Consider the following 18829-nt stretch of genomic DNA (forward strand, 5'->3'; position numbering starts at 1 on the left):
TGCCTTGGAGGCCGTTCTACCCACCCCTCAGCATATCAAGGACAAAGTAAAAGGCTATTCTTCTATCTTAGTACATTGTGGACAAACCTAATAACGGACAACAATCATCCTCTGAAAAACAAACTCTTTGAGAACTAGTGCACCTTGACTGAAAAACAAATTCTTTGAGAACTAGTGTACCTTGACTGAGAAACAAAGAAACTCTTCGAGAAAGCAGCTCAACCAGTTTTATGAGAATAAATTTAGGAATCAATTAAAATAGGTTTATAAGACACAGTTTTAGAATAATGTTAAAAATATTATTTTATTTAGATTCTTAAGTTTAGAAATTCTTAAGTCTTTAAGTTGTATAGGTTTCTGATATGTTTTAAGGATGATTCATAAACTTTAGGATATTTTAAATATAAGATTTAAAGGGACTTTTTTGGATGGGAATTTTAGATTAAAAATAAAGTACAAGTGTACTTTAGGTTAATGATTGGCTAGGAGACTTAGAGTCTGGTTACGTAGTTTGGCATTAGTTAATAAGGAAATAACATATCTTGGGAAAAATAGTAAATCTTGGGAAAATCTGAAGGATGTAAATTGGTGACATGTTTTATTGATGATTCTGTACTTTGATGATTGTATGGCTGGGGGTCATATCCTGGAAGAATGTAGATCGGTGTGCTCTCAATCATGGTTAAGGAAATGTCATGTCTTGGCAAAGTTTTAAATTATATAATCAATGACGTACTGTGAATCTATAATGATGAGAAAAATTGTAATAAAAAGGGGACCCAGAGAAAGCAGCTTTAGCTCTCTCTCTGAAGATTGCTCAAACGGAACAACTCCTGTTTCATCATTTCGCCGACGCCACTCCTCCTTCAGGACTCCCTGGACCCTGCTGGGGCTGGACCCCGGCACCCCCTCCCTTATTTTAGAATATCTTTGACATAACAAAGATTCAACCTTTGACTTTCTGGGTCAGATTTATTTCATGTAGCATTATGGTCATCAGTTTCATCCATTTACCAGCCAATGACATAATTTCATTCTTTTTAATGGCTCAGTAATACTCCATTGAGTACATATACCATATTTTCTTTATCCATTCATCCTTTCACCCCCATTGAAAGGCACCTAGGTTGGTTCCATAGTTTGGCTATTGTGAGTTGTGCTGCTATAAATACTGATGTGGCTGTGTCCCTGTACTATGCTGATTTGAGAGATTTGGGAAATATACTAAGGAATGAGATAGCTGGGTCATGTGATGGTTCCATTCCTAGTTTTTTGAGGAACCTCCATACTGCCTTCCAGACTGGTTACACTAATTTGCAGTCCTACCAACAATGAATGAGTGTATTTTTCCTCCACATTCTCGCTAACACTTGGCTGGCCTTGAACTTGTGATCCCTTCTGCCTTAGCCTCTTTACATTTTTTAAATTTTGTGGAGAATTACATCTATTGATTGCTATATGCTGAACCAACCTTGCATCTCTGGAATGAAACCCACTTGATTATGATGCACTAATTTTTTAATGGGTTTTTGTATGGCTTGCCAATATTTTATTAAGAATTTTGCATCTATGTTCATCTGGGATATAAGCCTGAGACTTTCTTTCCTTGATGTGTTTTTGGAGTGTTTTTTGTTTTTTTCTTTCTTGAGAATACTTTGTTAGTTTCCATGTGGTTTTGATTTGCATTTCCCTAATTGCTAGAGATGATTAACATTTTTTCATTAATTTATTGGCCATTTGTATTTCTTCTTTTGAAAAGTATGTGTTTAGTTCTTTTGCCCATTTATTGAGTTATTTGCTTTTTTGGTGTTAAGTTTTTTGAGTTCTTTATATATTCTGAATATATCTGAGGAGCAGGTGGCAAAGATCTTCTCCCATTCTGGAGGCTCCCTCTTCACACTTGTTTCCTTTGCTGTGCAGAAGCTTTTTAAGTATGATGGCAACCCACTTACTGATTTTTAGTTTTATTTCTTGTGTTTTAGAGGTCTTGTTCAGGAAGTTGGTTCCGGTGCTGATGTGTTGTAATGGTAGACCTACATTTTCTTCTGGTAGTTGGAGAGTTTCTGGTCTAATTCCTGGATCTTGAATCCACTTTGAGTTGACTTTTGTGCAGGATGAAAAATAGGGGTCCAGCTTCATTCTCCTACATATGGATAACCAGTTTTTCCAATACCATTTGGTAAAATTACTATACTTTTCTCCAGCATATGTTTTGGGAACCTTTGGTATCAGATAACTATATTTGCTTCTATTCTATTCCACTGTTTGGTGCCCGTACCATGATATTTTTGTTACTATGGTTCTGTAGTATAATATGGGGTCTAGCATTGTGATGCCTCCAGCATTGCTCTTTTTGCTCAGGACTGCCTTGGCTATTTGGGTCTTATTTTCCCAAATGAATTTTAGTAATGATTTTTTACATTCTGTGGACAATGTCATTGGTATTTTGATGGGAAATGCATTGAAGCTGTATAATGCTTTTGTTAGTATAGCCATTCTGACAATATTAATTCTGCCTATCTAACAACATGAGAGGTCTTTTCATCTTTTAAGGTCATCTTCAATTTCTTTCTTCAGTATTCTAAAGTTTTCATTGTAGAAGTCCTTTACATTCTTTGTTAGATTAATTCTCAGGTATTATTATTTTTTTTTAGGTTATTGTGAATGGGATAGTTTTCCAATTTCTTGTTTAGCAGATTAATGGAGTAAAGGAAAACAACTGATTTATGTATGTTGATCTTATATCCTGCTGCTTTACTAAATTTGTTTATCAGCTTTAGAAGTCTTTTGGGTCCTCTAAATATAGGATCATGTCATCTGCAAACATATAATTTGACCTCTTTTCCTATTTGTATTCCTTTAATTTCCTTCTCTTACCTTATTGCTCTGGCTAAAGTGTCAAGGACTATGCTGAATAGGAGTAGTAAGAAAGAGCATCCTTGTCTTTTTCCTGTTTTTTTAAAGGAAATGCTTTCAATTTTTTCTCCGTTCAATCTGATGTTATATTGGCCTTGCTTGGGTTTGTCATTTATAGCCTTCACAATGTTGAAGTTAAGTTCCTTCTATCCCTAGCTTCTCTAGTGTTTTAAACATAAATGGGTGCTATACTTTGTCCAATGCTTTTTCTGCAACCATTAAGATAATCATGTTAATTCTTGTCCTTAAGTCTATAATGTGGAGAATTACATCTATGCTGAACCAACCTTGCATCTCTGGAATGAAACCCACTTGATTATGAAGCACTAATTTTTTAATGGGTTTTTGTATGGTTTGCCAATATTTTATTAAGAATCTTGCATCTACGTTCATCAGGGATATCGGCCTGAGACTTTCTTTCCTTGATGTGTTTTTGTCTGGTTTTGATATCAGGATGACATAAGCTTCATAGAATAAAGCAGTGTTTCCTTCTTGAAAAAACCTTATTTAATTTTATTCTTTCTGTGCATAAACCATATTCTGAAATAATATTTTAAATATTTTAAAGAACTTCAATTTCATAAACCACACACAAAGGTATATAACATAAGTTTCCTAATGAACCTAAATTGAAAAGAAAAGAATAAGCTAGATTTGGCTAAGAAGAGAAAGGTGACTGAAAAACAGAATATGAGAGTGAAAAATACGTTCTAGATGGAGGAACAATATGTACAAAGACACAGAAGCAAGAGAAAGCATGTAGTTAAAGAATCACAAGATATAATGTGCTGGATTAGGAAAGTGAGTACTGATGTATAAAAAGAGTGGCTGGAGAGACAAGCAGAAGCTATACTATGAAGGGTTTTCCTGAATGTTACATCAAAACATGGAAAGTTTTTATAAAAATAAAGGGAAAACCACAAAATAGTTTTGAGAAGAGACTAATATAATCAAATAGGCCTCAGTATGAAAAGACTACACTGGTCAAGAGTTTTTCAAATTGATTTAAAGAAAAAGACATACAACTAAAAGAACAAACACTATCCAATGTTGGGGAAAATGCAGGAAAATGGACACTCTCAACCAGCATATACTAGTACAACCTATTGGAAGGGTAATGTATCAGTGATTATCAAAATTATATATATATATATATATATTCATATTCCATAACAAGCAATCCCTCTTGTAGAGTTAATTCTAGGAACATGTGCTTACTGCAGCATAGCTGAAAATAGTAAGTGTTAAAAATAGGGCTGGGGATGTGGCTCAAGCGGTAGTGCGCTCGCCTGTCATGTGCGGGGCACTGGGTTCGATCCTCAGCACCACACAAAAATAAAATAAAGATGTTGTATCCACCGAAAACTAAAAAAATAAAAAATAAAAAAATTCTCTCTCTTTAAAAAAAAAACAAACATAATGGCCAATGTGATAGTTTAAGAGGTAGGGTCTTTTAAGAGGCGATTAGGTCAGGATGGCTTTTTCCCATGAATGGGATTAAAAACCTTTTTAAAAAGGTCTTCTCTTGCCTTTTGGCCTTCTGCCATGCGAAGATATGTTTAAAAGGCCCTCACCATATGCCAGTGCTTTGATTCTGGATTTTCCAGCCTCCAGAACTCTGAGAAATAAATTTCTGTTCTTTATAAATTACCCAATCTGTGGAATTGTAACAACACAAAAAGGAATAAAGATAAATGTATGTATGTATTTATTAGAGACATACATAGGTACATACATTCCCTAATTTTGGTTATGGGATCTTGACTTCTAAAAACTGTTTGCTAAAAGGAAAGAGGGCTCCATAGATAAATAGTTGAATACCCAACTGACACAGGAAACACACAAAATAGCCTAGAATAATCTCCTGTGTCAGAAAATATAAAAAAGCTCAAAGAATAATGAAAACAGTCAAAAGGGGAAAAGCAGCTTGAAAGGGCTGCCCCAAACTGGGACACAGATAAGAAATAAAATGATAAATAAAAAAGAAAACTATAAATCCATACTGTTATAAATAAATTAATAAAGTAAAGTTCTATTGAGGATTGGGGTATTTTCATAACTTCACAATTTTGCCTACAAAAGATTTATTAACTACAAAGGAAAAAAGTATAAGTTTATAGTTGAGAACACTGACACACATATTAACCAAGTAATCAAAGTGAGCACCATCAGTAACAGGACCAATAAAATTGTGCATTACCTAATAAGATGCAATGAGAAAAACATGATATTCTTGCCAAAGACATGTAACCTAAATCTCAAATCAGATAAATTCAAGTCAAGGGACATTCTGGAAATTAACTAGCCATATCTTCAAAATTTGAAGTTCATTAAAAGATGAAGGATCTATTACAGATTCAAGCAGAATATACAGCCATGACAATTAAATGAAATACCAGATTCTAAACTAAATCCTCATCCTAAAAATGACATTACTGATACAACTAGTAAAATGTAAGTGAATTATACAGTAGTAATATATCAATGTTTCATTAATGTAATAAGGTTACATGGTGTTAATGTTTCAAAGTTAATTTCCCAATTTTGATGGACATATCATGATTATGTAGGAGAAATGTATGAATGTTGTAACGAACATGTCTGGCTTTCAGTAAAAAACTACAAAGCATACTAAAAGCCAAAAAAAAAAAGAAAAAGGTCTAAAAAGACTAAATAAGCATCAGACCTAAAGTTACATATGACAGGAATATTAGAATTATCAGAACAGGAATTTTTTTAAAAATATGATTAATACGTTAAGGCTTTACTGGAAAAGGCAGACAAAATACAGAGACAGATAAAGTAGGCAAAGATAAAATGTGTAACAAAGAGAAATGCAAGAAATCAAAAATACAACAGAAATGAAGAATACTTTTGATGTGTTCTTTAGTGACTAGACATGACTCAACAAAGAATCTCAGAACTTGAGGATATGACAAGAGAAACTTCCCAAACTGGAAATCAAAGAGATAAATATTGAGGGAAAAAAAAAAAGAGAGAGAGAAAGAGAGAGAGAGGAGAACACACATCCAAGAACTGTATGACAATTTTAAAAGGCACAACACACATATGACAGAAATACTAGAAAAAGAATAAACAGAAAGAAACAGAAGCAATATTAAAGCATCTGAGAATTTCCCCAAATTGATGCCAAACACCAAGTCCTCAATTTAGGAAGCTAACAGAACACCAAGGAGGAAGAAAAAAATATATAAAATAAAACAAAAACAAATAAAAAAGAATCTGAACCCCTCCAGCTTGGCATGTCCTACTCAAATATCAGAAAGAATCTTGATAGAAGCTAACCTTACAAGAAAACCTAGAGGAGCAGAGGTAAGAATTCTATCCAACTTTTCGGAAACCATGCAAACAAGAAGAGAGTGGAACAAAACAGTTAGGGCAATGAAAGAAAATTTCACCAACCTTGAATTCTATATATGGTAAAATTAGCCTTCTAAAGTGAAAAGAAAATACTTTCTCAGACACACAAAAATTGAAGGACTTTATTGCCAACAGACATGCCATGCAAGAAATGTTAAAAAGAAGTTCTTAAGCCTGGTGCAGTGGCACATGCATGTTGTAATCCCAGCAGGTAGGAAGGCTGAGGCGGAGGATAGCAAGTTCAAAGCCAGTCTCAGCAATTCAGAGAGACCCTGTCTCAAAATAATTTTTTTTTTTTAAATGCTGAAGGTGTGACTCAGGGTTAAATGCTTCAGCTTCAATTCCTGTAACTAAAAAAAACAAAAGTTGTTCTTAAGAGACAGGGAAAATGACAAGGATCAGCAGAATCTTGGACCAACAAAAAGAAATGATAAGCTTTAGAAATAAATGATGATAAAATAAAAATATTTTTATTCTTGATTCATTTTGTTTATTCAAAATAAAATATAATCCTAGCAACAATTTACTCAATTATGTATGGTTACATGTTTATGTATATACTTACAAAGACATGACATTACACCAAAGACACAAAGGGATAGGAGAGAAGGATTAGTTTTGTTTTGTGGCTATAAGTTACTTGAACTACCCACCAAGTGGGTAAGATGAAAATAGATTTGGACTAGTCATAAATCCAATGACAACAAGTGAAAAGAGTTCATAAAAAATTAATTAAAATAAAAGAAGTATAAGTGATACACTAAGAAAGGAGAGAAAATTAAATTGTATAAAATTAAAGCCAAAAAAGGAAGAGAAAGAGTAAAGACAAAACTGAAACCAGGGTAATAAATCAAACACACAACAAACGTGGTCAATATTTAAACCAACTGTACCAGTAATCTCTTTGAATGTCAATGGTCTAAATGCACCAATTAAAAATAGATGGTCATGGGCTGGGGTTGTAGCTCAGTGGTAGAGTGCTTGCCTAGCATGTGTGGGGTACTGGGTTAAATTCTTAGCACCACATATACATAAATAAATAAAGGTTCATCAATTACTAATAAAATTAAAAAAAAATAGATGGTCACAATAGATTAAAAAATAATGCCCAATTATATATTGTCCACTTTAGGGTTGGGGTTGTGGCTCAGTGGCAGAGCACTTGCCTAGCATGTGTGAGGCACTGGGTTCAATTCTCAGCACCACATATCAATAAATAAAATAAAGGTCCACTGACAACTAAAAAAAATTATTTTTTTAAAGAGAGAGGGAGAGAGAGAGAGAATTTTAATATTTATTTATTTTTTTTTTTTAGTATTTGGCGGACACAACATCTTTGTTTGTATGTGGTGCTGAGGATCGAACCTAGCCCGCACGCATGCCAGGCGAACTCGCTACCGCTTGAGCCACATCCCCAGCACCGCCCCCCAAAAAAATTATTAAAAAAAAAAAAGAAATCCACTTTAAATACAAAGATAAATTAGATTAACTATAAAGTAACTGAGAAAGATATATCATGTTAACACTAATAAAAATAAAATGAAGTGTTTATATTAATTTCACACAAAGCAGACTTCAAACCAAGCAAAGTTATCAGGGACAAACAGGGACACTGCATGATAATAAAGGGATTCCTTCTTCAAGACATAACAATCTTGAATATGTATGCACCTAATACTACAGCATCAAAAATATGTGACAAAAAACTGACAAAAATGCAAAGAGAAACAGTTGAATCCACTAACATAGCTGGAGTTTTATTAAACACCACACTCTCATAAATGGACACATCCAAAAAATACAAAATCAGGAAAAACATAGGTGAACTTATCAACTCCAAAAATCTAGTGGACATAATGAATATCTACAGATGACTTCATCAACCCATAACCAAATACACATTCTTCTCAAGCTCACATGAAATACTCACCAAGACAGACAATATTCTGGGCCATAATATATACTTTAACAAATTCAAAAGAATACAAGTCATACAATGTCTGCTCTTAGACTACACAGAGTTAAACCAGAAATCAATAACAAAAAAGATAGCTGAAAAATCCCCAAATAATTGGATTAAACAACATAATTCTAAATAACACACAAGTCAAAGAAGAAATCAAGAAATATAAAAATATCTTGAACTAAATGAAAATGAAAACACAATTCATTAAGAGTTGTAGGATGCAATATTATATGTATTCCATCCATTCAATACATATAATAGAAAAGAAGATCTTAAACCACTCATCTAAGCTTCCACCTTAGAAAATTAGAAAAAGAATGGCAAATTAAGACCAAAGACTATAGTAGAAAGTAATAAAAAAAAAAAATCACAACAAATCAATGAAATTGACAGAAAATCAAGAGAAAAATCACCAAAACAAAAGCTGATTGTCTAAAAAGATTAAAATTAATAGCCTCTGGCCAGGCTGAATAAGGAAGAAAAAAGATGAAAGGACACATATTACTAATATCAGAAATGAAAAATAGGACATTACTACAAATCCTATGGATGTTAAAAGGAAAATATAGAATGCTATGAACAAGTCCATGTACACAAATGTGAAAATCCAGATGAAAGAAACAACATGCTAAAACTCACACAAAAAGAAACAAATTGAACAGGACTAACAACATGAGAGAAACTGAACCAATAATTTACAGCCTTCCAAAATAGAAAACAGGTCCATATAGGTTATACTGGTGAATTCAACCAAAAATTTAAGGAAGAAACGATACCAATTCTCTACAATCTCTTCCAGAAAATGCAAACTGAAAAACTATTTCCTAACTCATACTACAAAAAAATAAAAAAAAAAACAGAGAGAGAAACTTCAGACCAATATTCTAGACTCTCTATTCTGCTCCATCATTAGATTTGTTAATTCCACAGTCTGTTTTTAAAAATATTTTTTAGTTGTCAATGGACCTTCATTTTATTTATTTATATGCAGTGGTGAGAATCGAACCCAGTGCCTCACACATGGTAGGCAAGCACTTTACCACTGAATCACCACCCTAGCCCCAATTCTCACAGTCTTGATTACTATAACTTTATAGTAAGTAACACTTGAAGTCAGATAGTTCTGTGTTGCATTGGTTGTTCTATGTCTTTTACCTCTCAATATACAACTTTAGAATTAGTTTGTCAGTATTAAAATAATTTGCTTCTCTTTTTATTAGGTTTACAGTGGATCTATAAATCAAGTTGGGAAGAACGGACTAATAGGAAATATTGAATCTTTCTCTCCATGAATCTCTCTATTTATTTAGTCCCTTGATTTTTTAATCAGAATTTTGTCTTTTTCTTCATACAAATCTTGTATACATCTTGTTAGATTTATAGCTATGTACTTCATTTTTTGGCAGATATTAATGTAAATCGTAACATTTTTATTTTGTTTATTGTGCTGTATAGGGAAGCCGTTGACTTTCATGTTAACTTCCTATCCTGCCATTTCCTATAAACTCTTATTAGCTACAGAATGATTTCTCTTTTTTTGGTCAGATCTTTTTTAAATTTTCTAGTTTTTTGTTTTTCTTTTTTATTTTTGAGACAGGTTCTCAACAAGTTGCTTAGGGACTGAGGATGATCTTGAACTTGTGATCTGCCTACCTCAGCCTCCCGAGCTGCTAGGCTTAAATGTGTGCACCACCCTGCCCAGCTTCATCAAGTCTTTCCATGTGCTGATTTCCTACCTAATGTCATTTAAAGAAAAGGCTATTTTATTTCTTTTTAATCTGGGTACTTTTATTTCCTTTTCTGGTTCTATTATACGAGCAAGGACTTCCAAGTAAGATATTGAAAAGGAGAAATGGGAGGATATTTGTGTCATACCTGATCTTAGTGAAACCTAGTATGATATTAGCTGTAGGTTTTTTATTGATATTCTTTATTAAATTGAGGAATTTTCCCTGTGATTCTAGTTTAGAGAGTTTTGTTTGTTTTCACTATCATGAATTGGTGTTAGGTCTTGTCATATGTGCTTTCTGCATGTATTGATATGATTGTGTGATTTTTCTTCTTCAGTTTATTGATGTCATGAATTACAATAGTTGATTTAAAAAAAAATTTTTTTAGTTGTATATGGACACAATACCTTTATTTGTTTATTTTTATGTGGTGCTGAAGATTGAACCCAGTGCATCACATATACTAGGCAAGCACTCTACCACTGAGCCACAACCCCAGCCCCTACAATAATTGATTTTTGATAGTAAAAGTAAACCTTGTGTGCCTGAGATAAATCCCACTTGATCATGATACATATTTTTTTAATCCATGTTGGATTCAATATGCTAATATTTTGTTGAAGATTTTTGCATATATGCTTCACATGCACATAAACACAATCAACTGATTTTTGACAAAGGAGCAAAGATAATACAATGGCTAAACAATGGGATATCCAGATACAAAAAAAATGAAACATAGACAGATCTACACCCTTCACAAAAATTAATTTAAAATCAAAGACCTAAACGTAAAATTCAAAAACCATACAACTCCTGGAAGATAACATAAGAGAAACCTACATGGCCTTGGATATGGCAATAATTTTTCAGATATACCAACAATGGCACAATCTATGAGTGATATAACTGATCAGCTACACTTCATTAAAACTAAAAAGTTAGGCTCTGTGAAAGACAATGTCAGGAGATTAAAAAGACAAGCCACAGACTGAGAAAATATATATGCCAAAGACACATTTGATAAGACAGCCAAAATATACAAAGAACCTATAAAACTCAATAATAACATAAACAAGTGGATTAAAAATTGGACCAAAGGGGCTGGGATTGTGGTTCAGTGACAGAGCGCTTGCCTTGCACGTATGAGGCACTGGGTTCAATCCTCAGCACCACATAAAAATAAATAATGAAATAAAGGTATTGTGTCCATCTAAAAAAAAATTTTTAATTGGACCTAAGACCTGAAAACACACCTAATGAAAGAAGATATACAGATGGCAGGTAAGCATATATAAATATGCTCACCATTATATATCATTAAGAAATGCAAATTAAAACATCAATAAGATAGCACTGTACACCTCTTATAATGGCCAAAATTGAATACACTAACAAGAGTGAATATTGGCTAGATTATGGAGCAACAGGAACTATCATTGATTGATGCTGGAAAGGCAAGATGATACAGCTACTTTGGAAGACAGTTTAGGGATTTCTTAAACATAATCTTACCACATAATTCAGCAATCAAACTATCTGGTAAATACCCAAATGAACTGAAAACATATTCACACAAAAAAAACTGCAAACAAATATTTATAGCAGCTTTATTCAAAACTTCGAAAGTTAGAAGCAACAAGAATTTCCTTTAGTAATCAAAAGGATATACAAACTGTGGTTTATATAGACAATGTTATTCAGCCCTAAAAATTTTTTAAAAAATGAGTTATCAAGCTCTACAAAGACATGGAGGAACCTTATATGAGCTTAAGTTATTGAAGTTACTAAATTAAAGGAGCCACTCTGAAAAAGACTACATACTATGTGATTCCAAATATATGATATTCTGAAAGAGGCAAAATTTTGGAGATAGTAACAAAAGATCAGTAACTAACAGTCTATTTTCTCTTGCTTTAATTAAACACTTTGGAGACTAAATAATTTATAAAGAAATTTATTTTTTATTGTTCTGGTAGCTAGAAAAATCAGAGGGTGAGTAGCCTTATTGAATAAAGACCTTCTTACTAATAAGGACTCTATAGAGTCCCAGGGTGGTACAGGGCATCATATGGTAAGGGAGCTCATGGCAGCCAAACTGGCTTTTATAATAGACCTACTCCCCTGAAACCCATGAACATGTTATCCATTAACAGAATTATACCATTCATAATGGCAAGACCCTCATGACATAATCAGATCCCAAAGATACCAACATATGAATTTTGGGGGATACAACCAAACCATTGCCAGGGACTTGGTGAATGGAAGGGGTGAACAGACAGAGCACAGAGCACAGCGTAGTAAAACTATTCTGCATGATACTATGATGGATACACGACATTAACACATTTATTAAAACCTATAGACTGTACAACACCAAGAGTGAATTCAAATGTAAACTATGTATTTTTGGTGATAATGATGTGCCAATGTAGGCACATCAATTGTAAAAACAACACTCTGGTACTAAGTTGACAGATGTTGACCTATAAGGGGCAGGAAATACATGGAACTCTCTCTATTCTCTAATTTTGCTATAAAACTAAAACTTCTCTTTAAAAAAATTATAAATTAAAAAGAAAAATATATGAAGGTTTTGTTAAACTACAGTTGAATTAGTGAACAGAATAGCATGGGCATTTTGGAGGCTTTCCTGCATTCATCCTAGAAAGAAAATTTTCCTAAATTGTGAATTTCTAAAAATATAACATTCTTCTTTGTTTTACTATATATCAAATAAGGAAAAGAAAAGTTTTTTGTGTTTCTAAGAATTGTAAACAAGAGCTAAGGGCAACAAATGCCACATGTGTAAATGGTGAAGGCATTCCTGCACCCGCTGTCTGACAGGGTCACAGTGTGGGGGATGCTGCAACAAGGCCACACCATCTGAAAAATGGAACCATTAGGAATGTTAAGTGTTTTGTTTATGATACTCATGATATGGATAACAGGGCATACGTCAATCAATAATAAAAGTACGTATTGCCTGAGATTGCAGGAAAATTCCCAGAATGAGACTAAGGATACAATTGAGACATGCGATGAGGTGCATTTCAGTCTCTCTCAGGATACAAACAATGGTGTTATTCTTCAAGCTTAAACAACAAGAAATATTTATCCCATGGTTAACAATTTACACTAGCTCCCCTCCCAACCCCATCCTAAAGCCACAACCTGTACAACAGCCTAGCTACAGAAAAACAATTGCTGTGCAAACAGTACAAGGACCACCGTATGTAGCTTATGGTACCCCCCTAGAAGACAAGAGGCTAATAAAAATACATTCTTGCAACCAATAGACCCTCCTTTGCTTTATGCAGAAACTTCAGATGAAAATGGAAAACACATAGTTAATATAAATGACAAATGAGTTGAGGTGTAAAGCCTGCCCTTTAGTTAAAGATTACAAAGACATAAGAATTGGTGTGCTTTGACCAAGGGTCAAGGAAGTTCTTTAAGAAAGTAGTTGAATAGGTCATATGAAAAAAAGGAAATTACCATGGAAATTAAAAATAGAATAATGTAAAATTAACATAGATATATTTTAGAGGCACTTCAGAGTAGTAGGCTTTTAAATAATAGACTTTCACTACTTTAAATGTGTTTTGCTGTGATTTTAGTTTAGAAGTAAGAAAGCTTACCAATAATCATAAGTATGCTTTAAAGTTAAAGGTTAATGAAATAATTATAGGTATGCTTTAAAGTTAGAAGTGAATAATAAGTCAGGAGTCAGGTAGTCTAGTTGTGTTGCCTAGCAACTAGTGATTGAGGTAAAAAACCTAAAAGCATAATCATGATTGGCTAAGGTTACAGAAAAATATTTTAAACATACTTTAATATCTTAGATAATCAATGTGTGTCAGAAAAGATTGTAACTCTTGAAAATTATGTAAATCAAAAAAGTTTCGGGCTTTGAAGCTATCCATTAACTACCTGAAAAAAAACACCTGTAGATAAAAATAAAGGTTCCTCCAGGGGCAGCAGAGATTTCTTCTGAAGACTGCTCTTTTTTTTTATTTTTTTTTTTAAAGAGAGGAGAGAGAGAGAGAGAGAGAGAGAGAGAGAGAGAAAGAGGGAATTTTTTTAATATTTATTTTTCAGTTTTTGGCGGACACAACATCTTTGTATGTGGTGCTGAGGATTGAACCAGGGCCACAGGCATGCCAGGCAAGCGTGCTACCGCTTGAGCCACATCCCCAGCCCCATGAAGACTGCTCTTAACTTACAACCTGTCGTCCAGACTCTTCTTTCGCCAACGCCACTCCTCCTTCAGGACCCCTGAAACCCACTCCCCCCCCACACCCGGGGCTAGATCTCAGCATGCAACAATATTTGATGCACTAGAATAAAATCAGCTTATACCACCCTATGATGGTCCCACTTGCCCCCATCCCCCTGTGACCCCTCCCACCAAAAGTTCTAGTCCATAGTTTAACTTCTCATAGAATGCCTTGTAAGATTATGCACAAACCTTTTCCATCTCGAGGTGGGGCTCCTTTTGCTTTAAAACTATCCACTGGTGCCTTTGTATCAGTCTCCAAAGCGATGCTTATCTGTATCTCAGACTTGAACTTGGTATATTTATTACTCAGTAACTGGTACCATTTTGGTGCCTAATGAATAACCAACAAAGCAGAAAACATCTTTAATAGCTAACAGAGGAAAATACTTATTAGAAATGTTCCTTAAGGGTTAAGTAAGAGCTGGGTACAGTAGCACAAGCCTGTATTCCTAACTATTTGGGAAGAGGAGACAGGAGGATGGGGCATTTAAGGCCAATCTGGGCAACACAGCAACATCCTACTCAAAACAAAAAAATCCATTTGTGTTCAATGAACCAAAGAGCATTCTGCTGTCATGTATAACTGATTAGAATAAATAAATAAGTAAATAAATTTGAAAAAAGAAAATAATAATAATATTAATAATAAAAGAAAAGGTAAATTTCCTAGGCTTTTTTTTAGCACTTTTCTCCTCTTTAGAAAAAAATTTGTTTCACATTGTCTTCAAAAGGAAATTATTCTTACTTAGGAAGTCAGCAACTGAATTTCCCTTTGAAAAAAACTACTTAAAAGTTTTGATTATCTTCTTTGCTTGAATTCTTATGCTTCAACAGATAAAGTATTAAAGGAAGAAACATAATATTATTTATTTCTATCTTTAGCCTTGTATCTCAATCTCACTTAGTCCTTTATATAACAAAAGACTTAATTTTCTGTTCCATAACTCCTCCTGTTTCATACTGTTTATTGTATCTCTTCTTCCTGCCACATTGCTACTTTGATCTGCTTATATCAAATAAGGGAAAAAAATCCTTACTGTTAATAAAAAAGACATTTACAAAATACTAAAGTAAAGGCCTAATCCTAGTGTTCTCATTATTAACTATGTGCTTGACTGATATTAAAACAAACAAAACAGGCTTCTCACAGAATAAAAGAATCTTAAATTACCTAAAAATCTCCCCTAAAGCAAGATCAGAAATTCTAGTACCAAAACCAGCCTGAAAAATGTCATAGCTCAGAACAATGCTTACCAATTATTGCAGTAGTCAGCAGGGGTACCATTTCAGCACTAGGAAACAACATTCTTACTCTGAACATTGTTATAAAAAGGCATAGTAAACTGGTGCTTACACTGATCAATCCAAAATTGGCTATTTTATATCCAAATTATGTTTGATAAGAAAAACAGGATTAACTAGGCCATAAATTGTTTTAAAAACCTACAACCTAGTTTCTTAAAGATAAAAATGCATAACATAGTTTGTTGCTATATTTACAGATATTTTCTAATTCTAAATATAAACCTTACAATTATTTTTTAATCACTTCTAGAATTTACATTTTTCTAATATACAACTCAGAACAACAAATCTGAATTTTTCTATGTTTAGTTTTACTTGTAGAGCATCAATTCATTTTGATCTTCAAATATTTTACTAGCCAAATTCCAATATTTCTGCTAACAGAAGAGATTAAGCAAGAATTTGGTTTCTATAAAACGAATACAATTTTCAGCCATTTCCCCTTAACTTTGATGATAAATATGTGGACAAACTAAAAAAACAACATAAAGGGATGAGGAAAATCAAGAGCACTTAAGAGGCATGATCTCTTTCCTTAGCCACCTTCTTCCTAAGAGAGTTTATTTTCACTTAAAAAGCATTTTAAAATTTCAGTTCTTTATGAATGATTCCAAATTTGAGCTGGGCCCACTGCTTCATTTGCAAATATCATGGCTATCAGCGGCAAAAATGTTAAAAACAAAAATTTGTCTTCACAGAATGTGATCTTAAGAATGAAGGGGGAAAAAAGAATGGAAGAGTTTAAAGTGAAAGAGAAAATTTTTTAAATGTTTATTTTTCTTAAACTGTGACTAAACAAAAACATCCAAAAAATAAAAACCTGAAATTTTCTAAAATCAATCACATACAAAAAGATTGGAGAACACATAAAAAGACCTAAGAAACATGTTCAATAATAAAAAGCACTAACTTTCTAAAAAGTATTGCCTTAGGGAGAAGAGGTACTGGTTGTTTATTTCAATAAAGTTAACTTACTCTGACTTAGGACAAGTTACTTTACCTCTTGGTACTCAGTTTCCTCATTTATAATATGGGGAAAATAATGTCAAAGGATTGTTCTGATGTTACCATTTAAAATACTATAAAAATTTCCTGGCACGTTAAAAAAAAAAAAAATTCTATTACTTGTAGATAATGAGGGACATAAGAATTATTTATAGCAGCCTGAAAGAGACTAATAAAGATGATAATTTAAACTGAAAATAACTTAAGTAAATACACTTAATGTTACATAACCAATACCACTACCCCTGGTAAGAATTTGCAAGGAACAAGAAGCAGGGAAACCAATTAGAAAGTTATTATGAAAGCCAAAATGAGAAATTATGGTGGCTTAAATTGGGGTGGCAGTAGTAAAAATGCAAAATAGTAGATCAAGAGGGAAAAAAAAAAAAACAACTGGAAAGTGTCAAGGAAGACATATATATATGTCTAAGTTATACATCTTGAAGGAATGTGGTGATGAGTCACCGAAGCAAGGAACCCTGGAACAGGACAACCTTTGAAATGAAAGCTCAGGAGGTGAAAATGTTAAGCTTAAAGTAAGAGCTACTTGCATATAGTTTTGAGCTTAAAGACAAGTTTGAGAAATTTAGTTCAAAGAGATGATTAAAAGGTTGAAAAATTTCTAAGTCAAATTTATAAGCTAAAACACAAGAACTGTAACACTACTAGCTCAAGGACATAATTCATGGCCTTGTATGGTCTAGTACACCATGTTCTTTTTGTTAATCCATATCTTTTCAAAGTAATCAACTGTCTACCATATACCATCAAAAGGGCAATACCTGTTTTGTTTCTTGAGCAGTTCTTAAGTCCAGAACAATATAACCTATAGTTTCCTTGGCTGAAGATAAAGGATCCAGGGCAAAACACTGGAGTTTGATAGGTGTACGCTGTAGCCTGTAACATAACAATTTATGTGATTTTTTTTTTCCTGTAATGTAAAATTTACTTTTAAAAAATAAAAACTATTTTAAAAACAAAACAAAAAAATTTATGTGATAATACATTGGGTTTTTTTTTCTTAATATTGAACTGACTTCCTATTAGCCTTGAAAAGATTATCTATTATTATCCAGATAATTATAATTTATTAGGCCAGGTATATCTATTTATTTATTTATATATACATATATATATATATATATACACACACACACACACACACACTATTTATTTATTTATATATACATATATATATATATATATATATATACACACACACACGCACACACACACACACACATATATACATATATACTTTTTATGTATATCTCTGTGTGGGTGTATATGTATTTAAACATATACATATTTATCATGTATATCTGTGTCTCTCTGTGTATATTTGTATACACACACACACACGCTTTTGTGTGTATGTGAATGATGACGGTACTGTGGATTGAACCCAGGAATGCTCTATCACGGAGTTACATCCCCAGTCCTTTTATTTTTAGGAGGGACCTCACTAAGTTACCCAGACTAGCCTTGAACTTTTGATCCTCCTGCTTCAGTCTCCTAAGTCACTGGGATTACAGGTCTGCACCACTATGCCCTGCTCTATTCTTTATTTTTTTTAAAGTTTTCAACTGAAAAGAACTATTATTATACTTATATAATTAATATAAACTATTAATTATACTTATATAAACCAACTAATATATACAACATCAAAATTTTAGTCACTTATCCAAGAGATTATCATTCTAGGTCAATGTTTCTTAAGCTTCTGTAATGTATGATACCTTCTGAAAGTCAAAAATTATCATGAATCTTCAGAACTAATTTTAAATTTTCTTTCTCATACCCCATTGTCAAATACAAAATAATATACATACATGCTTACAGCTTTTTTATTGCTAAAAATAGTAAACACTATAAAATCAAACTACTAAATTTTAAATCAATTAAAAAGTTAACACAACATATGACAATAGTCTGTAGCCATTATATTGATTGCTATAGCATGAGCTCTTTTTCAGTCTGGAACCCCTAGACTTGCTCAAAAGTGAACAGATTTTATCATCACTTTTGTCTGGTAGAAATACTATTTAATGACTGCACTTTAAATTCAATTTATCTCCAGTCAGCAGGGGTTGGTGGTGCATGCCTGTAATCCCAGGGACTCAAGTGGCTGAGGTAGGAAGATTGCAAGTTCGAGGTCAGCCTCAGCAATTTAATGAGGCCCTTAGCAACTTGGTGAGACTCTGTCTTAAAATAAAAAATAAAGGGGCTGGGGGGATG

General features: G+C 33.0%; 1 protein-coding gene across 4 annotated transcripts in view; it reads right to left on the minus strand.

The window, feature by feature from the left end:
• The window catches only part of Cep120 (centrosomal protein 120), a 77564-nt gene that overhangs the window by 52393 nt on the left and 6342 nt on the right, over window positions 1-18829 (minus strand). For all 4 annotated transcript variants that reach the window (XM_076856677.1, XM_076856678.1, XM_076856679.1 and 1 more), the window contains 2 exons: window positions 17371-17485; window positions 14468-14609 (listed from right to left, as the gene is read on the minus strand). In XM_076856677.1, coding sequence (XP_076712792.1) covers window positions 14468-14609; window positions 17371-17485 — 257 coding nt within the window. The remainder of the gene's footprint in view (window positions 1-14467; window positions 14610-17370; window positions 17486-18829) is intronic.

Source organism: Callospermophilus lateralis, chromosome 5, assembly GCF_048772815.1.
Source record: "Callospermophilus lateralis isolate mCalLat2 chromosome 5, mCalLat2.hap1, whole genome shotgun sequence".
NCBI classification, from domain to species: domain Eukaryota; kingdom Metazoa; phylum Chordata; class Mammalia; order Rodentia; family Sciuridae; genus Callospermophilus; species Callospermophilus lateralis.